The sequence below is a fragment of the Chiloscyllium punctatum genome, chromosome 2 (assembly GCF_047496795.1).
Source record: "Chiloscyllium punctatum isolate Juve2018m chromosome 2, sChiPun1.3, whole genome shotgun sequence".
In the NCBI taxonomy this organism is placed as follows: domain Eukaryota; kingdom Metazoa; phylum Chordata; class Chondrichthyes; order Orectolobiformes; family Hemiscylliidae; genus Chiloscyllium; species Chiloscyllium punctatum.
In genome coordinates this window covers 18435875-18459248 of record NC_092740.1, presented here as the reverse complement: position 1 = coordinate 18459248, position 23374 = coordinate 18435875, and the positions used below count along the sequence as shown (strand labels likewise).

General features: G+C 43.0%; 1 protein-coding gene across 2 annotated transcripts in view; it reads right to left on the bottom strand.

Moving 5' to 3' along the window:
* Positions 1-23374, bottom strand: part of LOC140494937 (microfibrillar-associated protein 3-like) — a 40095-nt gene that overhangs the window by 15440 nt on the left and 1281 nt on the right. The window contains exon 2 of one of the 2 annotated variants that reach the window (XM_072594552.1): positions 22265-22680. In XM_072594552.1, coding sequence (XP_072450653.1) covers positions 22265-22529 — 265 coding nt within the window. In that variant the 5' untranslated portion in view covers positions 22530-22680. The remainder of the gene's footprint in view (positions 1-22264; positions 22681-23374) is intronic. The other variant, XM_072594553.1, reaches the window with a different exon arrangement.

Here is a 23374-nt window from a genome sequence, read left to right as displayed (position 1 = left end):
GCTCATGGGCTGCAGCAGTTCAAGGGGGCAACTCACCCCCAACCTTCTCAAGGGGCAATTAGGGACAGGCAATAAGTGCTGACCCAGCCAGCGACTCCCATGTTTTGTCAATAAATAATTTTTAAAATCCTGTCCTTCCAAATTTCACATTTTAAAAGAAGAGAGTATCGTTGGATTTGCAATCCAAAGGCACATTTGCAAAAATCAACTTTCTGGGCAGACAGGTTCAAATTCCACCCAGTGGAGGAGTTTAAAATCAGGAATTCATAGACCATGAAACTGATTTTTGTGAAGACCCACCTAATTCGCTGATGTCCTTCAGGGAAGGAAATCTGCCGTCCTGAACTGGTCTGGCCTATGTGCGACTCCAGACCTACTGCAAAGGGGTTGTGTCTGACCTGCTCCCAGGGATAATTAGAGATGGGCATGAAATACAAGCCTCAATAGTGATAGCCATACCCATGAAAGAATAACAAATATTTTTGCTGCTGAACAAAACACTCCTGTGTGGAGCACTTTGCATTTCTCTACATCTGCCACCCTTCTGCCCAGTCTACTGGTGGGTTCAGGTAAAACTCCATTCACATTTTTTTTTTACATTTTGCACTTTAGAGTTGATCATATTGATGAGCTTTGTACCATTGGCAATCCAGCCACCCCAATTGTGACTCCTCACTCCAGGTCATTTATTAAGGAAGACTATTAAGGAAAGCAACCTCTGTCAACACTCACAAACAATACTCTTCAGTGGGCAGAAACCACCAGACTCTGCCAATGTCCGCTTCTAAATATATTTACCGATTCCCACTTGCTTCATTTTCAGTTAACAATATTTTTAAAAATTGTGTCGTAGCCAGGTTTCTGCATTATAATGACTTATTGGGCCTGGGATTGTTGCCAAGCTGGCAACAGACCACTGCAGGATATAGAACTTTGAAATAATTTTCAGTCTCCTTTGGCCTTACCAAAAAGTGTACCTCCCAAGTTTGCTTCTATTACCAACCGCACTCAGTACTTGCAACAGTCAACAAATAACCCATAAGAAAATTCCATATAATAGTAGGAACAAGTTACATGGTCTCTTTGGTCTGGTCTAAAGTTTCATGAGATCACAGCTTCTCTTTCTTCTTAACTCTATCTCTCCCTGTTGTTCCTGAGATTCCCTAATTCTAAGAGGTTGTGTTCAAATCTATCCCACATTAAGTTGTGACAATAAATGAGATCAGGTAACCAGTACAGCAGATCATACCATACAAAGTGCATGAGGGGAATAGGACAGAGTAAGGAATACAATGTTACAGCTGCAGAGAAGGTCCACAGAGTGCAAGATCCACATTAAACATAACATTTGAGAGGACCATTCAGAAGTCTAATACCAGCGGGGAATAAGCTGCTTTTGGATCTGTTCATACCTGTACATCAATTTTTATATCTTCTGCCCAACTGAAGAGGGTGAGAGAGAGTATAACTAGGGTAGAAGGGGTCTTTAATGATCTTGTTTTCCCAAGGCAGTGGGAAGTATAGATGGAGTCAATGAATGGAGTCAAGAGTTTAGGGCCCGTACAGTTACAGACAAATGGTGAGGTGGAGGAATTGGAAGAGGGTAGGGGGCTGTAATATCGGAGGCGGGATGAAAGGAAGAAGGCTACAGTAGGAATTCTAAAAATCGAGGCACTTTTGTTGTTATGGTAGCTCAAAAATGGCCTTTTTTTGGCACCTTTACTTCTTTGATGAGTAAATCATCAAGCAAAGTGTTAACTTCTGTCATATTTGCAAATCAATTGGTGCAATTAATAGAAGTTATGAGAATTTAATAATTGATGGATTAGAATGAATGTAGTAAAGATGCATTAATATAGCAACCTTTGGGTGTCCCAAAGCACTTTGTAACCAATTAAGTATTTCTGAAACACAGCCACAGTTGCAATGCAATTTAATGGCAGTAGATTGGCACACAGCAAGCACTCATAACAGTGATAACACTAAATGAACAAGCAATCTATTTCAGTGATTCAGAGAGAAATATAGAAACATAGGAGCAGTAGTAGGCCATTCAGCCCTTTCAGCCTGCTCTGCTATCCATTACAATTGTTGTCTGTTCCTGCCTTTCCCCCATTTCCTTTCAGCCCTTTCGCCTCAAGTGCTATATCCAAATCATACAATATTTTGGACTCAACAGCTTTTGTGGTAGTAAATTCCATAGGCTCACCACTCCCTGGGAGAAAAAAAAATGGCTTCTCATCTCAGTCCCAAATGGTTTACCCCATAACTTTAGACTGGTGCCCTACTTGTGGAATGCCCTGTCATTGGGAACATCCTTCCTGCACTTACGCTGTCTCATACTGTTGGAAAATTATAATTTTCTGAGACACCCCTCCACATGCTTCATCCTTTTGAACTCCAGTGAATATAACCTAATTAGTGATTTAACCTCTCCTCTTATATTTGACTTCGGTGATGGCAGGACTCGATCTGGTAAACCTTGAACTCCCTCTCTAGCAAGAACAGCCTTCCTCAGATAAGGAGACCAAAACTGCATACAATATTCCAGGTGTACTCTCGCCCTGTAAAATTGAAACAAGACATCTTGCTCCAATATTCAAATCCTTTCGCTATGAACTCAACACATCATTTACCTTTTGACTGCCTGCTGCACCTGCATGCTTACCTTCAGTGATTGGTGCACGAGGACACCCAGGTGTCAATGCACATGTCTCTCTCTCTCAATTTATAGCCATTCTGTTTTCCGACAACCTTAAATTTATCCATGTTATACTGCATCTGCCACGCATTTGCCCACTCACTCAACTTGTCACATGGAAGCATCTCAGCATGCTCCTCACAGCTCACCCACCACGGCCCCCAGCTTTGACTAAGGCACTGGGGAAGCTCTGATTTTCCCCAAATATTACTATGGGATCTTTTCTATCCACTTGAAAGCACTTTAGTTAAAAGCATCATCTAAAGATAGAACATCTGACAGCACAGTATTCCCCCAACGCTGCACGATCAGCCTAGATTGTGTGTTCACAATGAACCTTAAACTATTGACTCAGACACACATTTAACCTTGAACACAGTATCAGCAGCATCTACATGGAGTACTCAAGAGATGCCAAGCAATTTGATAAAACAGGAAGCAGAAGACCCCAGCATCTATCAAACAACAATGGTTAAAAGCAAAGGTAAAGACATAATTCACAATATGTAGGAAGTGAACAGATCTTACAGAACGTAAAATGATAATTATCTGTTTGAGGCCATTTTATAAAATATTTAGGATTAGATGGCAATTTAGAATTAACCACATTGCTGTAGATCTAAAGTCACATATAGGTGCGTAGTTTCCTTCTCTGAAGGACATTAGTAACCCAGATGTACTTGTCCAACAAGTGACAACAGCTTCAGGATCACTGTCAGTTTCCGAATTCCAGATTATTGATTAAGTTCAAATTCCATTATCCACCATGGTCAAATTCGAACCTGCATCATAGAACCCCTATGGTGTGGAAGCACGTCTATGGTGTGGAAGCATGCCATTCAGCCCATCAAGCCAGCAGCGATGCTCAAAACAGCATCCCTGCCACCACCCTATCCCAGATACTGTGATTTCCCATGACTAGTCTGGACACAATGGACAGTTTAGCATGACCCCCTGATCTGCACATCTTTGGACTGTGGGAGGAAACCGGAGCACCCGGAGGAAACCCACACAGACAGGGGGAGAATATGCAAACTCCACACAGGCAGTTGCCCAAGGATGGAATCGAACCCGGGTCCCTGGAGCTGTGAGGCAGCGGTGCAAACCACTGAGCCACCGTATTGCCCTGTGCTGGCAATAAGCCTGAACTTTGTACTCTAGAGCGGACCCACAACCAGAATCCACAGACTTATGATTCCACAACATGAACACTACCCATTTCAACATGGTACGAAATGAACTCTACTCCATTTACAATTGCTTATTATGAACGTATGTAGTTCTTTCCTCTTGTAAATAAAACCTGAAGCCCCAAGTTGTGCAAAGGGAAGTTGAAGTGATTAACTTTATTTGTTTCCTTTAAGATGCAGTTTCATCTCTGGAGCTTACAATCTTTATAATAAGACAAACTAGATTTTTAGTATCGAAAAATTGAAAACATTTTCAGACGGATGTTCTTCACCTTTCTGATATATTAAACTATCATTTCTTTTTGGATAGAGTCATAGAGATGTACAGCATGAAAAGAGACCCTTCGGTCCAACACATCCATGTTGATTAGATATCCCAACCCCAATCTAGTCCCACCTGCCAGCACCTGGTCCATATCCCTCCAAACCCTTCCTATTCATATACCCATCCAGATGCCTATTAAATGTAACGCCATGATGAAATATTCCTGCAATAAAACAGAGAACTGCAGATGCTGGAGATCTGAAACCAAAATGGAAATTGCTGGGGAAACTCACCAGGTTTGGCAGCATCTGTAGAGAGAAACACAGTTTACATTTTAGGTCCAGTGACCCTTCGTCACAGCAGAACATTCCTAACGTGGTCTCTGTCTTCCAGTGACTTTTTTTCTTATTTTTGTTGTTTCTCATTTAACGTCATAGAGTCAGAGTTATGCAGGACAGAAACAGACCCTTCAGTTCAACCAGTCCATGCTGAACATAATCCCAAACTAAGTTAGTTTCCCACCCACACCACTGCTCCTGGCCTATATTCCTCCAAACCTTCCCTATTCATGTACTTATCCAAATGCCTTTTAAAGGTTGTGATTGTGCCCACTTCCACCACTTCCTCTGGAAGTCCATTCCACACGTGAACCACTCTCTGTGTAAACTATTTGTCCTTCATGTCTTTTTTAAACCTTTCTCCTCTCCATCTTAAATATGTGCCCTGTAGTCTTGAAATGCCTAAACCTAAGGAAAAGATACACCATTAAACTTTATATATAGCCCTTATGATTTTATAAACTTCTATCAGGTCACCTCTCATCCTCCTACACTCCAGTGAAAAACATCCCAGCCTATCCAACCTTTGTTTATAATTCAAATCTTCCTTACCTAGCAACATCCTGGTAAATCCCTTCTGAACAATGGATAACACCTACAATCTCTGGGTCACTGGATTTTGAGTGCAAGCCCCACTCCAGGAACTTGTACACAAAATTAGCATCAATACCTCCAGCACAATAGGTTAGAACTATACAATCCCTACAGTGTGAAAACAAGCTATTCAGTCCACCACACCTACACCGACCCTTCAAAGAGCAGCCCACCCAGACCCACCCACCCCCTCCCTATAACCCTGCATTCCCCACAGCCAATCCACTTAGCCTGCCCATCCCTGGGCAATTTAACATGGCCAATCTACCTAACCTGAACTTCTGCGGACTGTGGGAGGAAACTGGAGCACCCAGAGGAAACCCACACAGACACACAGGACAAATGTCCATACTCCACACAATTGCCCGAGGCTGGAATCGAACCCAGGACCCTTACGCTGTAAGGCGGTGGTGCTAACCACTGAGCCACCGTCCCATCCAACTGAAAAAGCACTTCAGATGAAATTTTAAACCAAAGCCCCCACACGTGGATGTGAAGCACAGGAAAAAAAACCCTTGACCCACTGAATCTGTGCCAATCAAAAACAATCACCTAACTTTTCTAATGCCATTTTCCTGCACTATTATAGCTTTAGATTCCTTGGCATCGCAAGCGCACGTCTAAATTCTTCTTAAACGTAATGAGGATTTCTGCCTTTCCCACCCTTATTAACAGCAAGTTCCAGATTCCCACCATCCCAGGATAATATTTCCAACATGACCAGGGAACATCTCTCCAATGTCCTGACCGATATGCTACCTGGCTGAGGGATACATAAAACAGACTGTCATTATCTTCTGTCTGTGGGGCTCTGATGCAGGTACGATGCTTGGATGCTGCCTTTCCAACAGTACAACAACAACTACACTTGAAAGCATTGCCTAACTGCCTGGAAAGTGCTCTAAAGTTGTGAAAGATACTGTTTCCGCCCTAAGTCTCTTTACACACAAACAGAGCCTGAAGTGATCTGGCAACATTTGAATATCTGCGAATCAGCCAACAAGGATTATAAAGCCCAAGGAAAGTCACACAGGGCTAACTTTAGAAACAGAAATGTGCACTTCACTGACTCAAATCTTCCACTTACGCTCCCCGTACACGCTTCCTTCAATCCTTGTACTCTTACCAGGATACAAACAAATTAAAAGTGCCAGTGGGTGGCAAGACAAATTGCTCAGATTGACACACAGTGTAAAGAAACAGTTTGGGGGGGGGGTGAAGGGTCTACAGTTACACACACACACACATACACACACCTCCTGCTTGATGTAGGGCCACATGGAAAGCAGCCAAGCAGTGTGGAGTGGAGACATTTTATCACCAGAGAAGGGAGAAATGAATTTGCAAATTCATACAAAAATCCATTTCACATCCTCAGGATATCCTAAAGTACACAGGAACCAATTTTAAAAGTTCTCACTGTTGCTCCATGGCTAATTAGACAGAACAGGGTGGGGCAAGCACCAACTGGAAAGAACAACCTCTCAACCTGCATTTTTTTTAAATGAGATGGTGTTGATCTCGGAAAGACGGCTGACCACCACGGGTTCTCAATTCTTTCTCCATCAGCGTCACAGGATCATTGACATCATCTGAAAGACAGCACCGCTGACAGTGCAGCACTCACTCCGCTATGCAAAGTATCCCCGCGTGGAGTGTACGTAACTCAGGCCTCAGAGTGGCACTCAAAACTCCGACCTCCTGGCCTGAGGAGGTCAGAATGCTGCTGACTTGAACCGAGCCACATTATTCATGTCACTGTCATACAACAAATCAGCCCCTTTAATGGTGAGGGGGCTGAGGAAGTGAGACAATTTTGAGAGCTCTTTCAAATTTGACAGCTGAGTGGCCCCCTTCATGGCTGTAAGGCCTTACAATTCTATGATAAAGAACAGGAGATTCAAAGCAAGAAAATATCCTTCCAAATGTCTCAATTTCAATTGAAAGCTGAAGATATCCTTGAATTGGCTCAGGTAGAAAATAAAACACAATAACATCACCCGAAGAACTCCCATTTCCTACAGTTTCAAGGAGATAGACATCCCTTCTATGGGAAAGGACAGGGTTAGAATGGACAGCTCCAATACAAACCAAACACTGAAACAGACCAGGTCAGAAAGGAAAGCAACACTTCAGAAAGGGTGCAGAGGAGACATACAAGAAGGTGTCAGTGCTGAGGGACTCCAGTTAAATGGAGGGACAAGAGAAACTGGGTTCAATCTCCTTAGAATACAGAAGTTTAAAGGGAAAACTGTGTTGGCGGTGTTCAAAATCATGAGGCATTTGACAGGGGACACTAGAAGAAGTGGTTTCCACTGGCAGACAGTACAGTAACCAGAGGGCACAGATCATTGATTTATAAGAAAAGATGAGACAAAGGGATTTTTTTCTTGAAATAGGGTGCATTTTAGATTATAGCTCCAAGCAGACTTAATGGTAACATTTGTACAGCAATTAGAATGTGAATGGTTCAAGAGGGCCATTAAGTTCATGCTGGCTCTCTGCCAGCTGGCCTCACACCCTTTCTCAACGCAATCACACAATTATTCCCTTCCAAATTTATTTCAAAAGCCTCTATTGAATCTGCTTGCACCATCCCTCTCAGGCAGTGCAGTCCTGATAGTAACCTCACAGCATCTTTGCTTCATTTGCCAATCGTCTTAAACCAATATGTTTTGCTTCTCAACCTTCCGGCCAAAGGGAACAGTTTCTCACCTGCTCTGTCCAGACCCTTCATGATATTGAAAACCTCGTTCAGATATCCTCCCCAAACTTCTTGTCTAAACAAAGACAACTTTATCTTTACCGATCTGGTCTTGCAAACAAAGACCCTCATCCATTCTTGCAAATCATTAGAAGTCATAGAGATTTTACAGCACAGAGAGAGGCCCTTCGGCCCATTGTGTCCACTCTGGGCATCTAGCATCAATTGACTCTCATCTCATTTTCCTGCATGGATTGTATGCTGCTATGTTTCAAATGGTCATCTAAAAACTTCTTAAGCACGTTGAGGATTGCTACCTCTCTCACCTGTTCACGCAGTGAGTTCCAGGCATCATCACCTCTGCATGAAAATTTGTCAGGTTAGATTAGATTCCCTACAGTGTGGAAACAGGCCCTTCGGCCCAACAAGTCCACATCGACCCACCGAAGAGCAACCCACCCAGACCCATTCCCCTACATTTACCCTGCCTAATGCACCTAACACTACAGGCAATTTACCATGGCCAATTCACCTAACCTGCACATCTTTGGACTGTGGGGGGAAACCAGAGCACCCGGAGGAAACCCACGCAGACACGGGGAGAATGTGCAAACTCCACACAGACAGTTGCCCAAGGCAGGAATTGAACCCGGGTCCCTTGCGTTGTATATCTCAATCATGTCCTTCCTCAGTCTGCTCCACTCCGAGGAAAACAACACCAACCTATCTAGTCTCTCTTCGCAGTTGAATTGCTCCAGCCCAGGTAACATCCTGGTGAATTTCCTCTGCACCCCTAGTGCAATCCCATCCTTCCTATAGGGCAGGGACCAGAACCGCAGACAGTACTCCAGCCGGCCATCATCATATAGAGTTCCATCATATCCACCTTGCTTGTGTTTTCAATACACCCTCACCAAAGCACTCGCAATTGAATCATTGCTTAAAAAGGGAAAATTTCATTTCTTTGAAAAAGGAGCAGGGTAATGAGACCAACTGCTCTTTCACAATATTGGCACTGGTACAACAGGCCAAATATATTTCAACTGCTTAAGGAGAGGCAATGGCTGGTCTGTAATCCAGAGAACAAAGTAAAGTTCTGGGGATCTGGGTTTGGATCCCGCCACGACAGATAGTAGCATTTGAATTCAACAAAAATCTGGGATTAAGCGTCTAATGATGACCAATTGCCGATTGTCAGGAAAAAAACTCATCTGGTTCACGAATGTCCTTTAGGGAAGGAAACTGCCATCCTTACCTGGTCTAGACAGGCAGGAGGCTGGAAAAACACGACAAGCCACGCAACATCAGGAGGTGGAGAAGTTAACATTTCAGATATAACCCTTCTTCAGGGTCACCCTCTTTATCTTCAGCTCCCCCCCACCTCCCCCACACCCACCCCCAGTTCTGAAGGGTTACACCCGAAACATCGACTTCTCCACCCCCTGATGCTGCCTGGCTTGCTGTGTCCTTCCGGTCTCGTGCCTGCCTATTTTGGATTCCAGCAGCTGCTGTTTCTTTTTTGTCTCCATCCTTGCCTGGTCTGGCCTACATGAGACTCCAGACCCACAGAAATGCGGTTTGCTCTTCACTGCCCTCTGGGCAATTAGGGATGGGCAATAAGTGCTGGCCTGGCCAGCGACTCCCTCATTCTGTGAATTAATTTTCTAAAAAGTAAGATCAGTTAAACTGCCAATTCACTGCTTCGAGCTGCAATGCTATTACAGAGGCAGTGCCAACATGGCTAACTATACAAGGGTTTCATTTAGGGCCAAAAGTCAAAATGACATTTCTGAATCAACCACCGTGGTTAAACCAGTCTGGTTTCAGCCTACTCCTGAATAGTCGCATGTGGAAAGTTGTGAAATGCTAACAGAAACCTATTCACATTTCCTTAAGAAAAGGCCAGAAAACGTTGGAAGTACTCAGCGGGTTCGACGGTATCTGTGGAGAAAGAAACAGTTTTTCAGATCAGGAATCTTTCAGGAGAACTGGAAATGGTACACCATTTTAACAGAGGTGGTGTAAATTCAGGCATGACCTTTGCACCTACCTGCTTCTGAATCGCAGGATTGTTATGGCACCATGCCTACACCAGCTCTTCAAATAAACATCATTACCATTCCAGTACCAGTCTCACATTCCAGTGACCATATTCTTGAATTGTCTTCCCTTAGGACAAGACGGAGTTCCTACCCTCTGCATCAGACGTTCTGGCTTCAGCTCCCATGATAGGGCTTTGTTGGACATGGAAGAGTCATAGATTCACACAGCACGGAAGCTGGCCCTTCAGCCCAAGTCGCCCATGCTGACCACATTTCCTAAATTGAACTGGTCCCATTTCTCTCTAAACACTTCCTATCCATGTACCTGTCCAAATATCTTTTAAATGTTGCAATTACCTACTTCCTCTGGCAGCTTGTTCTATACATGCATCACCCTCTGAAAATGATACCTATTGAGTCCCTTTTAAAAAAAAATACAATATACAATACTATGCAGCACAGAAACAGACCCTTCAGCCCACCATGCCTGTGCCGATTCCTGGTCCTCACTTAGACCTGCTTCTTATTGCCCATGCATAGTTTCTATTTCTCTGTTCACCTTACATTCATGTGTCTATCAAGATAAATCATAAATGTTGCTAACATGCCTGCTACCACCACCTGCACTGGCAGTGCGCTCCAGGCACCCATCACACTCTGAAACATTTTCCCCACATTTCTCTCCTGAACTCACCCACCCCCACCTGACCTGTGACCTCTTGTAGTTGACCTTTCCACCTGGGAAAAAGCCTCCGACTATCCACCCTCTCATAATCCTGTAGACCTGATCAGGTTGCCCCTCAGCTTCTGTCTTTCCAGTGAAAACTATCCAGATTTATTCAATCTCTCCTCATAACTAAAACCCTCCAGACCAGACAACATTCTGCTAAACCTTCTCTGTACCCTCTTCAGAGCACCCATGTCCTTCGGAGACTATGGCAACCAGAACTGCACACAATATTCCAAAAGCAGCCTAACTAAGGTTTTGTGCAAACGTAGACTATACAGCGTAAATCTTTCCCATCTCACCTTAAACCTGTTCCCTCTAGTTTTGGAATCCCCAACAATGGGGAGAAAAGACCTTGGCTATTCACCTAATCTATGGTCCTCATGATTTTATAAACCACGATAAGGTCAAACAGCATCCAGGGCGCAGTTTAATGGGCTGATAAAAAGATGGCCAATCCTCCCAATACCTCCTCACTCTCTCACAAAAGAGATTAGGAAAGTGGGTGAGAAAATATGCTAAAAAGAACATCCCCCCCCCCCCCCCCCCGATGTCATCAATGTGCACCTGGAACTGGAAGGCGGGGCATGTCTTGCCCACAGTCACATGAGCAGTGCCATTGGTGCCTGCACACCTGAGGAATGCTCGCACCACATTTTGCAGCCTGGTGTCTACCCGGTTCTAGTTCTTGCTGCGCTGTAAAAGCGCAAACAACGGGAGCTGGAGTAGGCCAGCTGGCCCTGCTCCACCATTCAATTTGTTCAAGGCCAATTGTTCAACTCGGTACACTATTCCTGCTTTCTCCCCATACCCTATCACCACTTTAGGCCCCAAAGAACTGTATCCAACTCCTTCTTGAAAACATTTCACGTTTTGGCCTCAACTGCATTTCTGTGGCAGAGAGTGTTCCACAGGCTCACCACTCTCTGGGTGAAGTAATTTCATCCTCATCTCAGCTCTAAATGGCCGACCTCAAATCCTGAGACTTAAACCCCCTGCTCCTGGAGTATGGTACTCCACCTCCTGTACTGATCCCCACTTCATTCAGGGAATGATAAACAGTGATGGAACAGGACCGTGAGTCAGAGGGAAGGGGACAGTTATTCAGGACCGGGCAGTCAGGTATTGGAAGCAGAGCTGTGTGAATGGTGCGATCCCAATTGCAACTTTAGGCTACCATTCAAGTCAGGATGGTAATTTCCTTCCCTAAAGGATATAGTGAACCAGATGGGATTTTCCCCAACAATTGGCAATGATTTTATGGTCATCCTTAATTCCAGCCTTCTTTTCATACTTGATTCAAATTCTACCATTTGCTACTACAGGATGTGAACTCAGATGCCCAGGACAGTAGCTGCAGCTCTAGATTAATAGCCTAGCAATAATAGCACTAGGCCATCACTTTTCTCGTGGAATCTGAAGACTTCTTTACCAGAGCGAGCTGTCAAGGCTGAGTAATTAAGTAAATTCAATGCTGCAATAAACAGATCTTTAATCAGCAAGGGAATCAAGGGTTGTGGGAAAGACCAGAAGTATGGAGTTGAGGATTATCAGATCAGCCATGATTTCAATGAATGGCAGAGCAACTCAGTGGGCTACATGGCCCACTTTTGCTACTGCACCTTGTGCTTTGCCTCATGTCTCCACTCATCACTCTGCCTGTAAATCTATGTCCAACACCTACCCGATTCCATAACCCCCTCACCCCGCGCCCACCCCCAAAGAGATGGCACCTTGGATTTACTGAAAACATATGTACTACAGTGTTGTGAGAAGGCAGCTCAACACCACCTCCTCTAGACAACTAGGGATGGGGAATAAGTGCTGACCCAGCCAGTGACAGCTACATGTCATGAATGAATTTAAAAAATCAGAGTGAATATAGAGCATGCTTGATTCCCGCTGGTCTTTCCTGACCATCAACAGTTCCTTAAAGGCTTTTACATTTTCAGCTCCATGGCCTGATCTTCCCTTATTCCTATAAATTCTTCTGGCTTCACAATTCCTGGGATAGCTAACCTCCTGCAACTTCAGCCTTTTGACCACCCTGCTCCACTCCGTCAGTATTTGCACCTGGGTCCTCTGCTCTGAAATTCCCTCCCTAAACTTCCTTGCCTCCCTCTCTCACTCTTTCAGGCGCTCCTTAAAACCGATGTCTCCAATGAAAGCTTTTTACCAACTTCCTACTGACCTGGTGTCTAAATTTTCTAAATAATGCCGCTGTCTAATAAAACATTAACCATATAAGTAGATAGTGCTGTGGTAATGAAATGTGTTTGTATGCACGAGTTACAATATTGAACAGCGTCTTTCACCACGAATACTAACATATCAACCGAATCACCATTAGTCCACTTCCTTCCCTATTCCTTCAACCTCTTCCCCTTCAAATAATATAATCATGATTGTTGAGTTAGCTTAACTTTGTTTCCAGTTTTGGGAGGTGGTGGCAGACATGAAATGGAGCTCTCTTAAGTTCTTAATTTTTTAATAGCAAGTGACAACCTTCATTTTCAACCTCTCAACTGCAGAGACCAGTTTTAATCCAACCCACTGCATTCCTTCCTAATTCTAAAAACCCTTATCAAATTACCCTGCAATCTGCAATGTTTGAAATATAAAAATGCCACTTCACAACTTTTTCTTCACGCTTGAGTTCCTCACACTAGTGGTGTCTAAATCATTTACATTTTTTTCTTTGCTAAACCTTCAAGGTTTTGTGCTTTTACAATTTTGAGTAGAAAACTGCCCTACTCAGGTGTCAGACAGATTTAATAGAGGCATCTGAAATCATTAATGCTTAAAATAGAGTAAATAAGGAGAAAAATATTTCTACTGGTAGGTGGGCCAATAACGAGAGAATACAGGCCTAAGTTAATTTAAAAGGTTAAAAAGTTAGTGTTGGGGAAAGAGTAGAACTTTTCTTAAATGCAGTTATGTTGTTCTGAACAAGAATACATTGCTTGGAAAATGATAGAATCAAATCCAATATAAATTCCAATTGTGTAGTTCCTTTAAACAATAAATATTTACAGGGCCATATAGAAAGGGTAAAGACATCAAACTAATTGAACTCACTAAATGGATTCAGAGTTCTGAAGAAAGGTCACTGGACTCGAAGTGTTAACCGTTCTTCTCTCCACAGATGCTGCCGCACCTGCTGAGTTTCTCCAGCAATTTTTGTTTTATTTCAGATTTTCAGTGTCTGCAGTTCTTTGTTTTAATCAGACACAATGGACTGAATGTTTGTGCTCGTCTCATTGCTGCTTTGACTTTTTTAAATTCATTCACAGGATGTGGGTGTTGCTGGCAAGGCCAGCACTTATTGTCCATCCCCAGTTACCTGAAGGGCAGTTAAGAGTCAACCACATTGGTGTGGGCCTGGAGTCACATGAAGGCCAGACCAGGTAAGCAGGGGTGTTTCCTCCCCTAAACCAGATAGGTTTTTCCGAAAATCAACAATGGATTCACGATCTTAATCCCAGATTTTTATTGGATTCAAATTCTACCATCTGCTGTGGTGCGATTCAAACCTGAATACCCAAAGCATTACATGGGTCACTGGGATAACAATCAAGTGACTGTACCACTAGGCCACTGCCTCCCCATTGGACTTTGAGTCCAAATTTCCAATCATAAAATCTAGAATGATATTAACTTTTTCTTAAGAGTCTTATCAACTTAAAATGCTGCCTTTTGAAGTCACGTGAATCCGCATGTGCAAATTCTTCAGCTTTTTGACAGTACAAAGGCTATTTCTATTCAAAGTATATTCACCTGGGTGTCTTTTGTTAAGCATAATGCATAATCTCATGTTTACTGACACCAAATTTCAGCTAGCAATTGTAAGCCTACTATTCTGATATCTCAAGGGCTTTTTTCCGAAATATCGACTCTCCTGCTCCTCGGATGCTGCCTGACCAGCTGTGCTTTTCCAGCACCACACTCTCGACTCTAAACTCCAGCATCCACAATCCTCACTTTCGTCTAGGTGACCTCAATCCTGTAGCCTGTCCTGATTTTATAAAACTGCAGCTAACTTATGAGCTCAGACTTTTTTCATTAGAGAAACGGAGGAGGGGAGGGGACCTAATTGAGGTATACAAGATAATGAGAGGCATAGATAGAGTCGATAGCCAGAGACTATTTCCCAGGGCAGAAATGACTAACACGAGGGATCATAGTTTTAAGCTGGTTGGAGGAAAGTATAGAGGGGATGTGGGTTCTTTACACAGAGTTGAGAGAGCATGGAATGCGTTGCCAGCAGCAGTTGTGGAAGCGAGGTCATTGGGGACATTTAAGAGACTCCTGGACATGCATATGGTCACAGAAATTTGAGGGTGCATACATGAGGATCAGTGGTCGGCACAACATCGTGGGCTGAAGGGCCTGTTCTGTGTTGTACTGTTCTATGTTCTAACTTACCATTTTTTTGTACCAAGTTCCAACACCAGTCACCCCAAAACTTTGTACAAATCACTAAATGATATATGGAATAGAAACTGCCTCAGACCAGAAAACCTGGAATGTTAGCCACTTCCAGCAGTATGCTAAAAACTTCCCATAACTCCAACTCTGTGTTCTTCCTGCTAGCCAATTTGTAATGCAGTTAGCTACTCTCTCTCTAATTTCTGAACTCTTAATCTCACTCCTATCTCAATGATACCTTTTTGACAGATTTCATGAAGTCCAAACAGATCCATGTACTGCACCTACCATCTCCACCCCCTTAAGAATTCAGAGGTTTGTTCAACATAGTCTTCACTTTGTAAACTACGTTGGCCAGTTCTAATTAGCTTATCTGAATGAGTGGTCATTAAAACTTTAATTAGAGATTCTGCAACTTGCCAACCACAAATTTCAAATGAAGTGGTCTTTAATTTCCCAAATAATTACTGGCTCTTTCTATAAAATAGACATTACGGTGAAGACATATTTGTTCTGTGGCACACCTAATAATGTCCCAAAACTTAATTACTTGGCCTCAGCAGTATCCTGTCTCTCTTTCCTGACTCAAGATTGTAGGATGTATTTTGTCTTTCTTGGGGCTCACTAACTTATCCACCATTTTCCTTTCCTCAGTCATAAACTCACTTCCAATCCCTTCCACACCTTTCTCTTTAGGCATGATTAGACACATCATAAATGGGAGGTAAAAACAATGACTGCAGATGCTGGAAACCAGATTCTGGATTAGTGGTGCTGGAAGAGCACAGCAGTTCAGGCAGCATCCAAGTAGCTTCGAAATCGATGTTTCGGGCAAAAGCCCTTCGTACATCATTCTATCTTTTCGATGATTGGTAAAATTCTAAATACACTGCTGTTCCCAATGTTTCTTTTGATTAGAATTCTATCACTCAGCAGATTACACCTTTAACTGTAACATAAGTTTTCATTCTGAGGAGTTTCCATAGTTACCTTTACGATTTCTTGTGCTCATCTAAAGCTCTGATGTCCACCAAATCCTGTTCACCTCTCGTCTCTTTGCTAGTTGACCTGCAAGGTCGCCGCATCTGGCAATGCTTCAATTAAAAAAAAATCTAATCCTTTTATTTCAATCCCTCCATGCCCTCACCTGTCCTTAACTCTCTGATGCTCTCAAACTTGACAATGCATTCTTCTTTCCCCATCCTCAAGATCTCTGTACCCCTTCAATTTGGTCGAATACATCTCAATTTTTAAATCGCTCTTTGAATGTCATTCATTGAGCTTCCAAGCCCTACCATCCATTATTACCTTCTAAACCTCTCAATCTCTTTCCTCCTTTTAGACAGTCTTTGAAACTAACCTCTTTCACCAAGCTTTAGGTCACTTGCTTTAATAGCTTCTATAGTGAAACGATATTTAACAATTCCTCCGCTCAACATAGTAAAACTCCCATGTGTTAAGGGCACTACATAAATGCATGTTGCTGTTGTTATGCAGCCAGGTACAATAGAATCCCTACAGCGCAGGTAGAGGCGATTTGGCCCATCGGGTCCACACCGACCCTCCAAAGAACATTCCACCCAAACCCCCCCCCCCCCCCCCACTACCCATAACCCCACATTTTACATGACTAATTCTCCTAGTCTACACGTCCCTGGACACTGTGCAATTTAGTATGACTAATCCACCTAACCTCCATATTTTTGGACTGTGGGAGGAAACTGGAGCACCCAGAGAAAACCACGCAGACACGGGGAGAATGTGCAAACTCCACACAGACAGTTGCCCGAGGCTGGAATCGAACCCAGAGCCCTGGTGCTGTGAGGCAGCAGTGCTAACCAGTAGACCACCATGCTGCCTTGATCAATGTGATCTACAATCCGATTTAGAAGGTCTACCTATGGCCAAAATGTGAAGCGACTCTGTAAAAATCTTAGTCCTCATGGAATATCCAGATCAGAGGTGTTCGGGCCCAATTATTATGTAAATACACCAATGTCCTAAACTAAGTTGTTAGAGACTCTAAGTGCACAGAGAAAGGACTTAGGGCTGATATCCACCAGACTCTTCTCACCACTTGAAAAAATTCCACCATATGACCAAAGACATGAGCAGTAGTAGACCATTCAGCCCATCGAGTCTGACTGATCACACACAAGGAAAACAACTTCTCAGCATCTTCCTGTCAAGCCCCTCATGAATCCTTTTGTGCTGCAGCTTTCTGCAGATCTTCTCCACTTAAACAATATTCATCTCTTCTATTCTTCCTGTCAAAGTACATCACCAATACTGCTTTCTCCAACATAAAAGTATTAGGTTCTCCAATTCGAAATCCTATACCAACAAGTCATAGTACTATTTGGGTGGGAAAGCTGGTCAACTTTCTTCGTTATTCCTAATGCCTTTTGTTTTAAAGCATCTTAGGGATTTAGACTCTTCATTGGACGTCAGCTTAGCTCAGTCACCCCTAATTTGGAGGGCTGATGTTTCAAGCCCAGGACTGGTGCACACAATGTAAACTGGCAATTACAGTGCAGCTGGAAGATTGGTGCTGCACTAGACAGTCAGCCTAGAATCCATACTTTAACAACCTGATGACTCAAAGACACAAATGTTATATCTGAATCACTACAGTAATAGGAGCAGGAGTAGCCTATTCAGCCCTTTGAGCCTTCTCCACCAGTCAATATGATCATGGATGGTCATCCAACTCAGTCCCTGATCCCACTTTCTCCTGATACACTTTGATCCCTTTAATCCTGAAAAACATTGTTAGCTCCCTCTTGGGTGCCATAGTGGCTCAGTGGTTAACACCACTACCTCACAGCACTAGGGACTTAGAATTGATTTCACCCTCGGATGACCTCAGAGTACATTGGGATCTTGATCAGGTGGGTCAATTGTGGCAGATGGAACTTGATTTAGATAAATAGGAAGTGCTGCATTTTGGAAAGGCAAATTAGGGTAGAGCTTGTTGACTTAATGGTAAGGTCCTGGAGATTGTTGCTGAACAAAGAGACCTCTGAGAGCAGGTTCATAGTTCCTTGAAAGTGGAGCCACAGGTAGACAGGATTTTGAAGGCGGCGTTTGGTTTTATTGGTTAGAGCATCGAGTATAGGAGTCATGGTGTGGCTGTGTAGGACATTGGTTAGGCCATTTTTGGAATACTGTATGCAATGCTAGTCTCCCTCCTATAGGAAGGATGTTGTGAAACATGAAAGGGTTCAAAAAATATTTACAAGCAAGTTGCCAGGGTTGGAGGATTTCAGCTACAGGGAGAGGCTGAACAGGCTGGGGCTGTTTTTTCCTGGGGTGTCAGAAGTTGAGGGGTGACCTATAGAGATTTATAAAATAATGAGGTGCATGGATAGGGTGAATAGACAAGGTCTTTTCTCTAGGGTGGGGGAGTCCAGAACTAAAGGACATAGATTTAGGGTGAGGGGAAAAGATTTAAAAGAAACCTAAGTGGCAACTTTTTCATGTAGAGGGTGGTGGGTGTAAGGAATGAGCAAGTCATGGAACTTGGGACAATTGCAACATTTAAAAGGGCATTTGGATGGGTATATGAATAGAAAGGGTTTATGGGGATACTGGCCAAGTGCTGGCAAATGCAACTAGATTAATTGAGGGTATCTGGTTGGCATGGATGAGTTGGACTAAAGGGTCTGTTTCTGTACTAAACATCTCTATGACTATCTGTGTGGGGTTTGCACATTCTCCCTGTGTCTATGGGGGTTTCCTCCAGGTGCTCTGTTGACCTCCCACAGTTCAAAGATGTGCAGGCTAGGTGGATTAGTCTTGAGGGAATATGCAGGATTTGGGGAATTGGGGAGTGGGGGAGTGGCTGGTCTGGGTGGGCTGCTCTTTGGAGGGTTAGTGTAGACTCGACGGCCTGATTCCTCACTTTAGGAATTCTACGATTCAGGTCAGCACTATGGGACTGCCGCATTCTCAATCATTCTGAATGAGAAATTGAACAGGGTCTGTCCTCTCAGATTGGCTTAAAGAATCTCAGAAATATTTCTAAAAGAGAGCAGGACAGTTTTCCCTTAAGTCTTGGCCAATATTTATCCCTCAACCAGCATGTCTTAAAAAATTATAACATTGCTCCCCCTGTATGAATTAGCTGTAACATTTCCATTCCATTAGTGACTGAATTTCAAAAAGTATTTAATTTAGGGCATCTCAAAGTCGTGAAATGAAAGTTTTGTTTCATTGCGTCAGGCTCTATAGATTGAATTGCTGATTATTAACAATTTTAATTGTCTAATCTGACCTTTTGTACTATGGAATTCTACCTTGGCATTAATAGACTGCAAAAGTCCATTCGCTGCAAAAAAAAATAGATTTTCAATTGGGAACCAAAGGGTGACAATTGAAGACAATTGGCTAGCTAAGCAAAAGAAGAGAATATGTTTCAGGCAGTGAGTTGTTATGAACTGCAATGCATTGCCTGAAAGAATGCTTAGAATTTGGCTCAGTAACAAATTTGCAAAGAGGAGAATGATAAATACGTAAAAATTTTAAAATTGCAGGTTAATGGGGAAAGTGCAGGGGAACTGGGTTAATTCCAAAGTCCCTACTGAGTATAGTGGGGTCAAATGTCCTTCCTCTTTGCTCCACACTAAATATTTGCATATCTTCTTGGAGACACAATAGGGGCAGTAACATATTGCAATCGTCTCCACAAATGAGGCAGTTCTGCTAATTAAACAGCTGTGAGCAACTTTGCATTGTCTCATCGCGACACCAGCACACAAAACCAGTTCTTCCAGATAAACACGCCCCACACAAAATTTCAACTAATACTAGGTTCAATTGGTGTTCACAAGAGCAACACACTGGCATAGCAGAGTGAATGGCCTGTGCTCATAAACACACTGACATTAATCAGCTCATCCTCAGTAGTGTTGCTCACAGGTTGCCAGGAGTCCATCTTTTGGACTGCGTAGTTTTGATGGAACTACGCTCAAGCAGCTTAAAAACTGATCAGACCGACCTAGCTTGGCACACAGTGGGATCAACTAGAGATGAAGTGCTAAGGGAAGGTTCTGAAGATTTTCAGTTGCTCACACAACCCTGGTCCTGCTTTCTGTGCGGGAAAGCAACTTACCAAAATAACAATCAGTGATTGGTTTTCTTTACATATTTCTGCCATTTTAAAGTGGATAATCCAAACAATTAAGTGTAGCAATGTAATAACTTGGAGTGAGTACCAGTGAGATAAAGCTTTTTTTGTGGATTTTATAACTTTAAAGATTGTTCACCACTGAGCAGAGGTCATGCGAAGATTTAGGAAAGGTATTTCGAGTATTGCACTTTGGTAATAGAAACAGGGACAGGACTTATCCAATTAATGGTAGGGCCCTGTGTAGTGTTGTAGAACAGAGAGACCTAAGGGTGCAGGTTCATAATTCTTTGAAATTTGCATCATAGGTAGGCAGTGTGGTTAAGAAGGTGTTTAGCAACCTTGCTTTCATTGTCCAGACCATTGAATGTAGGAGTTGGGACATCATGTTGAGGTTATACAGGATGTTGGTGATGTCACTTTTGCAGTATTATGTGCAGTTCTGGTCGCCCTTTTATAAGAAGGAGATTATTCAATTGAAGAGGGTTCAAAAAAATATTTACCAAGGTATTGTCAGGATGGAGGTTTTGAGATATCAAAATCGACTGGAAGTGCTGGGTCTTTTTTCACTGGAACATAGGAGGTTAAGGGGTGACTTTATTGAGGTTTACAAAACCATAATGGGCATAGATAATGTGAATGACAAGGTTCTCTTCCCTAGGTGGGGGAGAAAACTAGATGGTGTATTTTCAATGTGAGAGGTGGAACCTTTAAAAAAGGATGAGACGGGCAACATTTTATTTTTACACAGAGAGCAGTTTGTGTGCAAAATGAACTTCCAGAGAAAGTGGTGGGTGTAGGTACAGCTGCAACATTTAAACGACATTTGGATAGGTTCACAAATAGGGAAGATTTGGAGGAATGTGGGCCAAACACAGGTAGGTGGAACTAGTTGAGTTTGGGAACATGGGCCAGCATGGACCAGTTGGACCGAAGGGTCTGTTTCCGTGTGTATGACTTTATGACTCATAAATACAAGGGATGTTGACAGTCTCTTCCTGACAAATGTGAATTATCAATTGTCCATTAGCAGGAGGGTGAGTAACCAGAGGACACAGGTTTTAAAAGGGCTGGCAAAAGAACCAGAGAAATGAAATAAGGAGAATGCATTTTTTGAAGCAAAGTGACACTAATGATTTAGAACTCACTGACTGAATTTAAATAGATTCAACAGGAACTTTTGAAAGGAAAATACTCAAAAAAGGAAAACATTGCAGGAGTAAAGGTATAGAAACAGAGAAAAAAGGAGTAAGCCACTCAGTCCTTTGAGCCTTCTCCACCATTCAATATGGTTGTGGCTGATCTTCCAACTCAGTCCCCTGTTCCCATTTTCTCCCCATCCTTTGACCCATTTTGCCCAAAAAACGGTATCTAACTCCTTTAAAACATTCAATGTTTTGACTTCAATCGCTTCCTGTGGCAGAGAATTCCACAGACTCACTGCTCTCTGGATGAAGAAATTTCTCCTCATCTCAGACCTAAAGGACTTACACAATATCCTGAGACTACAACCTCCAAGTCTGATGTCGCTGGTCATTGGGAATTTATCGTCCAGTCCTGTTAGAGTTTTATAAGTTTCTAAGAGGTTCCCCTCACCATCTTCATCCTTTTCCTAAACTCCAGTAAATATAGCCCTAATTGATCCAATTTCTCTTCTTACATTAGTTCCTCCAGCACAGGAATCACTGCAGTACCATGGGGATAAACAGGGAGAGTGGGTCTAATCAGATAACTCCATTAAAGGCCAATGATTGACTGGATGCACAAAGTTCTGCATTGTTTGATGATAAACCAGTTGAGATTGTCTAGTAAATACAGCCCTTGTAAACCTGCGAGTATTATTACCACCCTCCAAGTTAACCATCATCCTGACTTGGAACTATACCCTTCTCTGTCACTGAGTCAAAACCGTGGAACTCCCTCCCTTAAAGAACTAAGGCGGTCCCTATGCCCCATGGACTGCAGCAACTGAAGGCCACCATCTTGTCCAGGGCAATTAGGGATAGGAAGAGCCAGCCCAGCCAGGAACACCTACAAACCAAGAATGTACAAAGGGGGAACTGGAAGGATCATTCCACTTTGTGACTTTTAAGCTGTGCTTTCTGACTTTTTGTTTCACCTCAGAGGGGAGTCCTGTTCCAACTTACCAGTGTCCTGGTTCAGCAAGCGGCCATTGGAGTTGTACCACTGAATCTGCGGCTCAGGGTTGCCACTTACATTGCAGTTCATCGTCACACTGACTCCCTCTTTCACGATGATGTGATCCAGTCGCGAGGTGATGAAAGGCACCCATCCAGCCTCCTGCCCTGTCACATTTCCGTCACTACCATTTCTCTGCTGGGCAAGGGCACACAACCAGCAGCTGATGGTCAGCAGGAAGAAACTGCCATGCAGGCTAATCAGCACAGACATCTTCCCACCAGGTTCTTACTTGGCCCTTCTTGCCATTAAACATGTGTGTAAGGGATACCTTTTCCCCATGTTAAGATGCACGCTGCGTCTCCACTTGGTTACAGGCTATGGCTTGTAAATTTTAATAAGCCACGCACAAAATCGATGCAACCTAGAAATAAAAAAAATGTTCAAGCGGGCACGGGAACAGAGAAGCATGCTATGCACAAATATTTGAAGGTGGCATGACAGGTGAACATAACAGTGACAAAGCCTATGGGATCCTGGGCTTTATAAATAGATGCATAGAATACAAAAGTCAGGATGCTGCATAGAAGAATAGAAGATAGGTTCATAACATCATACAGAAGAGGCCCATTAAGTCTACATCAATTACAACAACTACTCTAACCTAGTCCCACTTTCTAGCACTTGACCCATAGAGTTGAATGTTAAACCTAAATTAAACACCCGCTTGGCCTCAGCTAGAGAACTGGGTCTTAATTCAGGTGCCATGCTTGAACAAGGACATAAAGAATTTGGAGAACTTACAGATGTGACTTGCCAGAATAGTTCCAGGGATAAGGGACTGTAGTTATGTGGACAAACAGGGAAATCTGGATTGTTTGTCTGAAGCAGAGACAAGGAGGAGGAGCTGAAGGAGATTGGACAGAGGCTTTTATAAAATAATGAAGGGTTTGGGCAGAGTAAAAACAAAAGAGAAACTCTTTCCAGTAAGTGATATGTAGACATTAAGAGGGCACAGATTGAAGTGATTAGCAAAACAGCCAAATACAACACAAGGGAAATAAATCTACTTGCAAAACATATGATAAAGTGTTGTAACACAATGTCTAATTCAATGT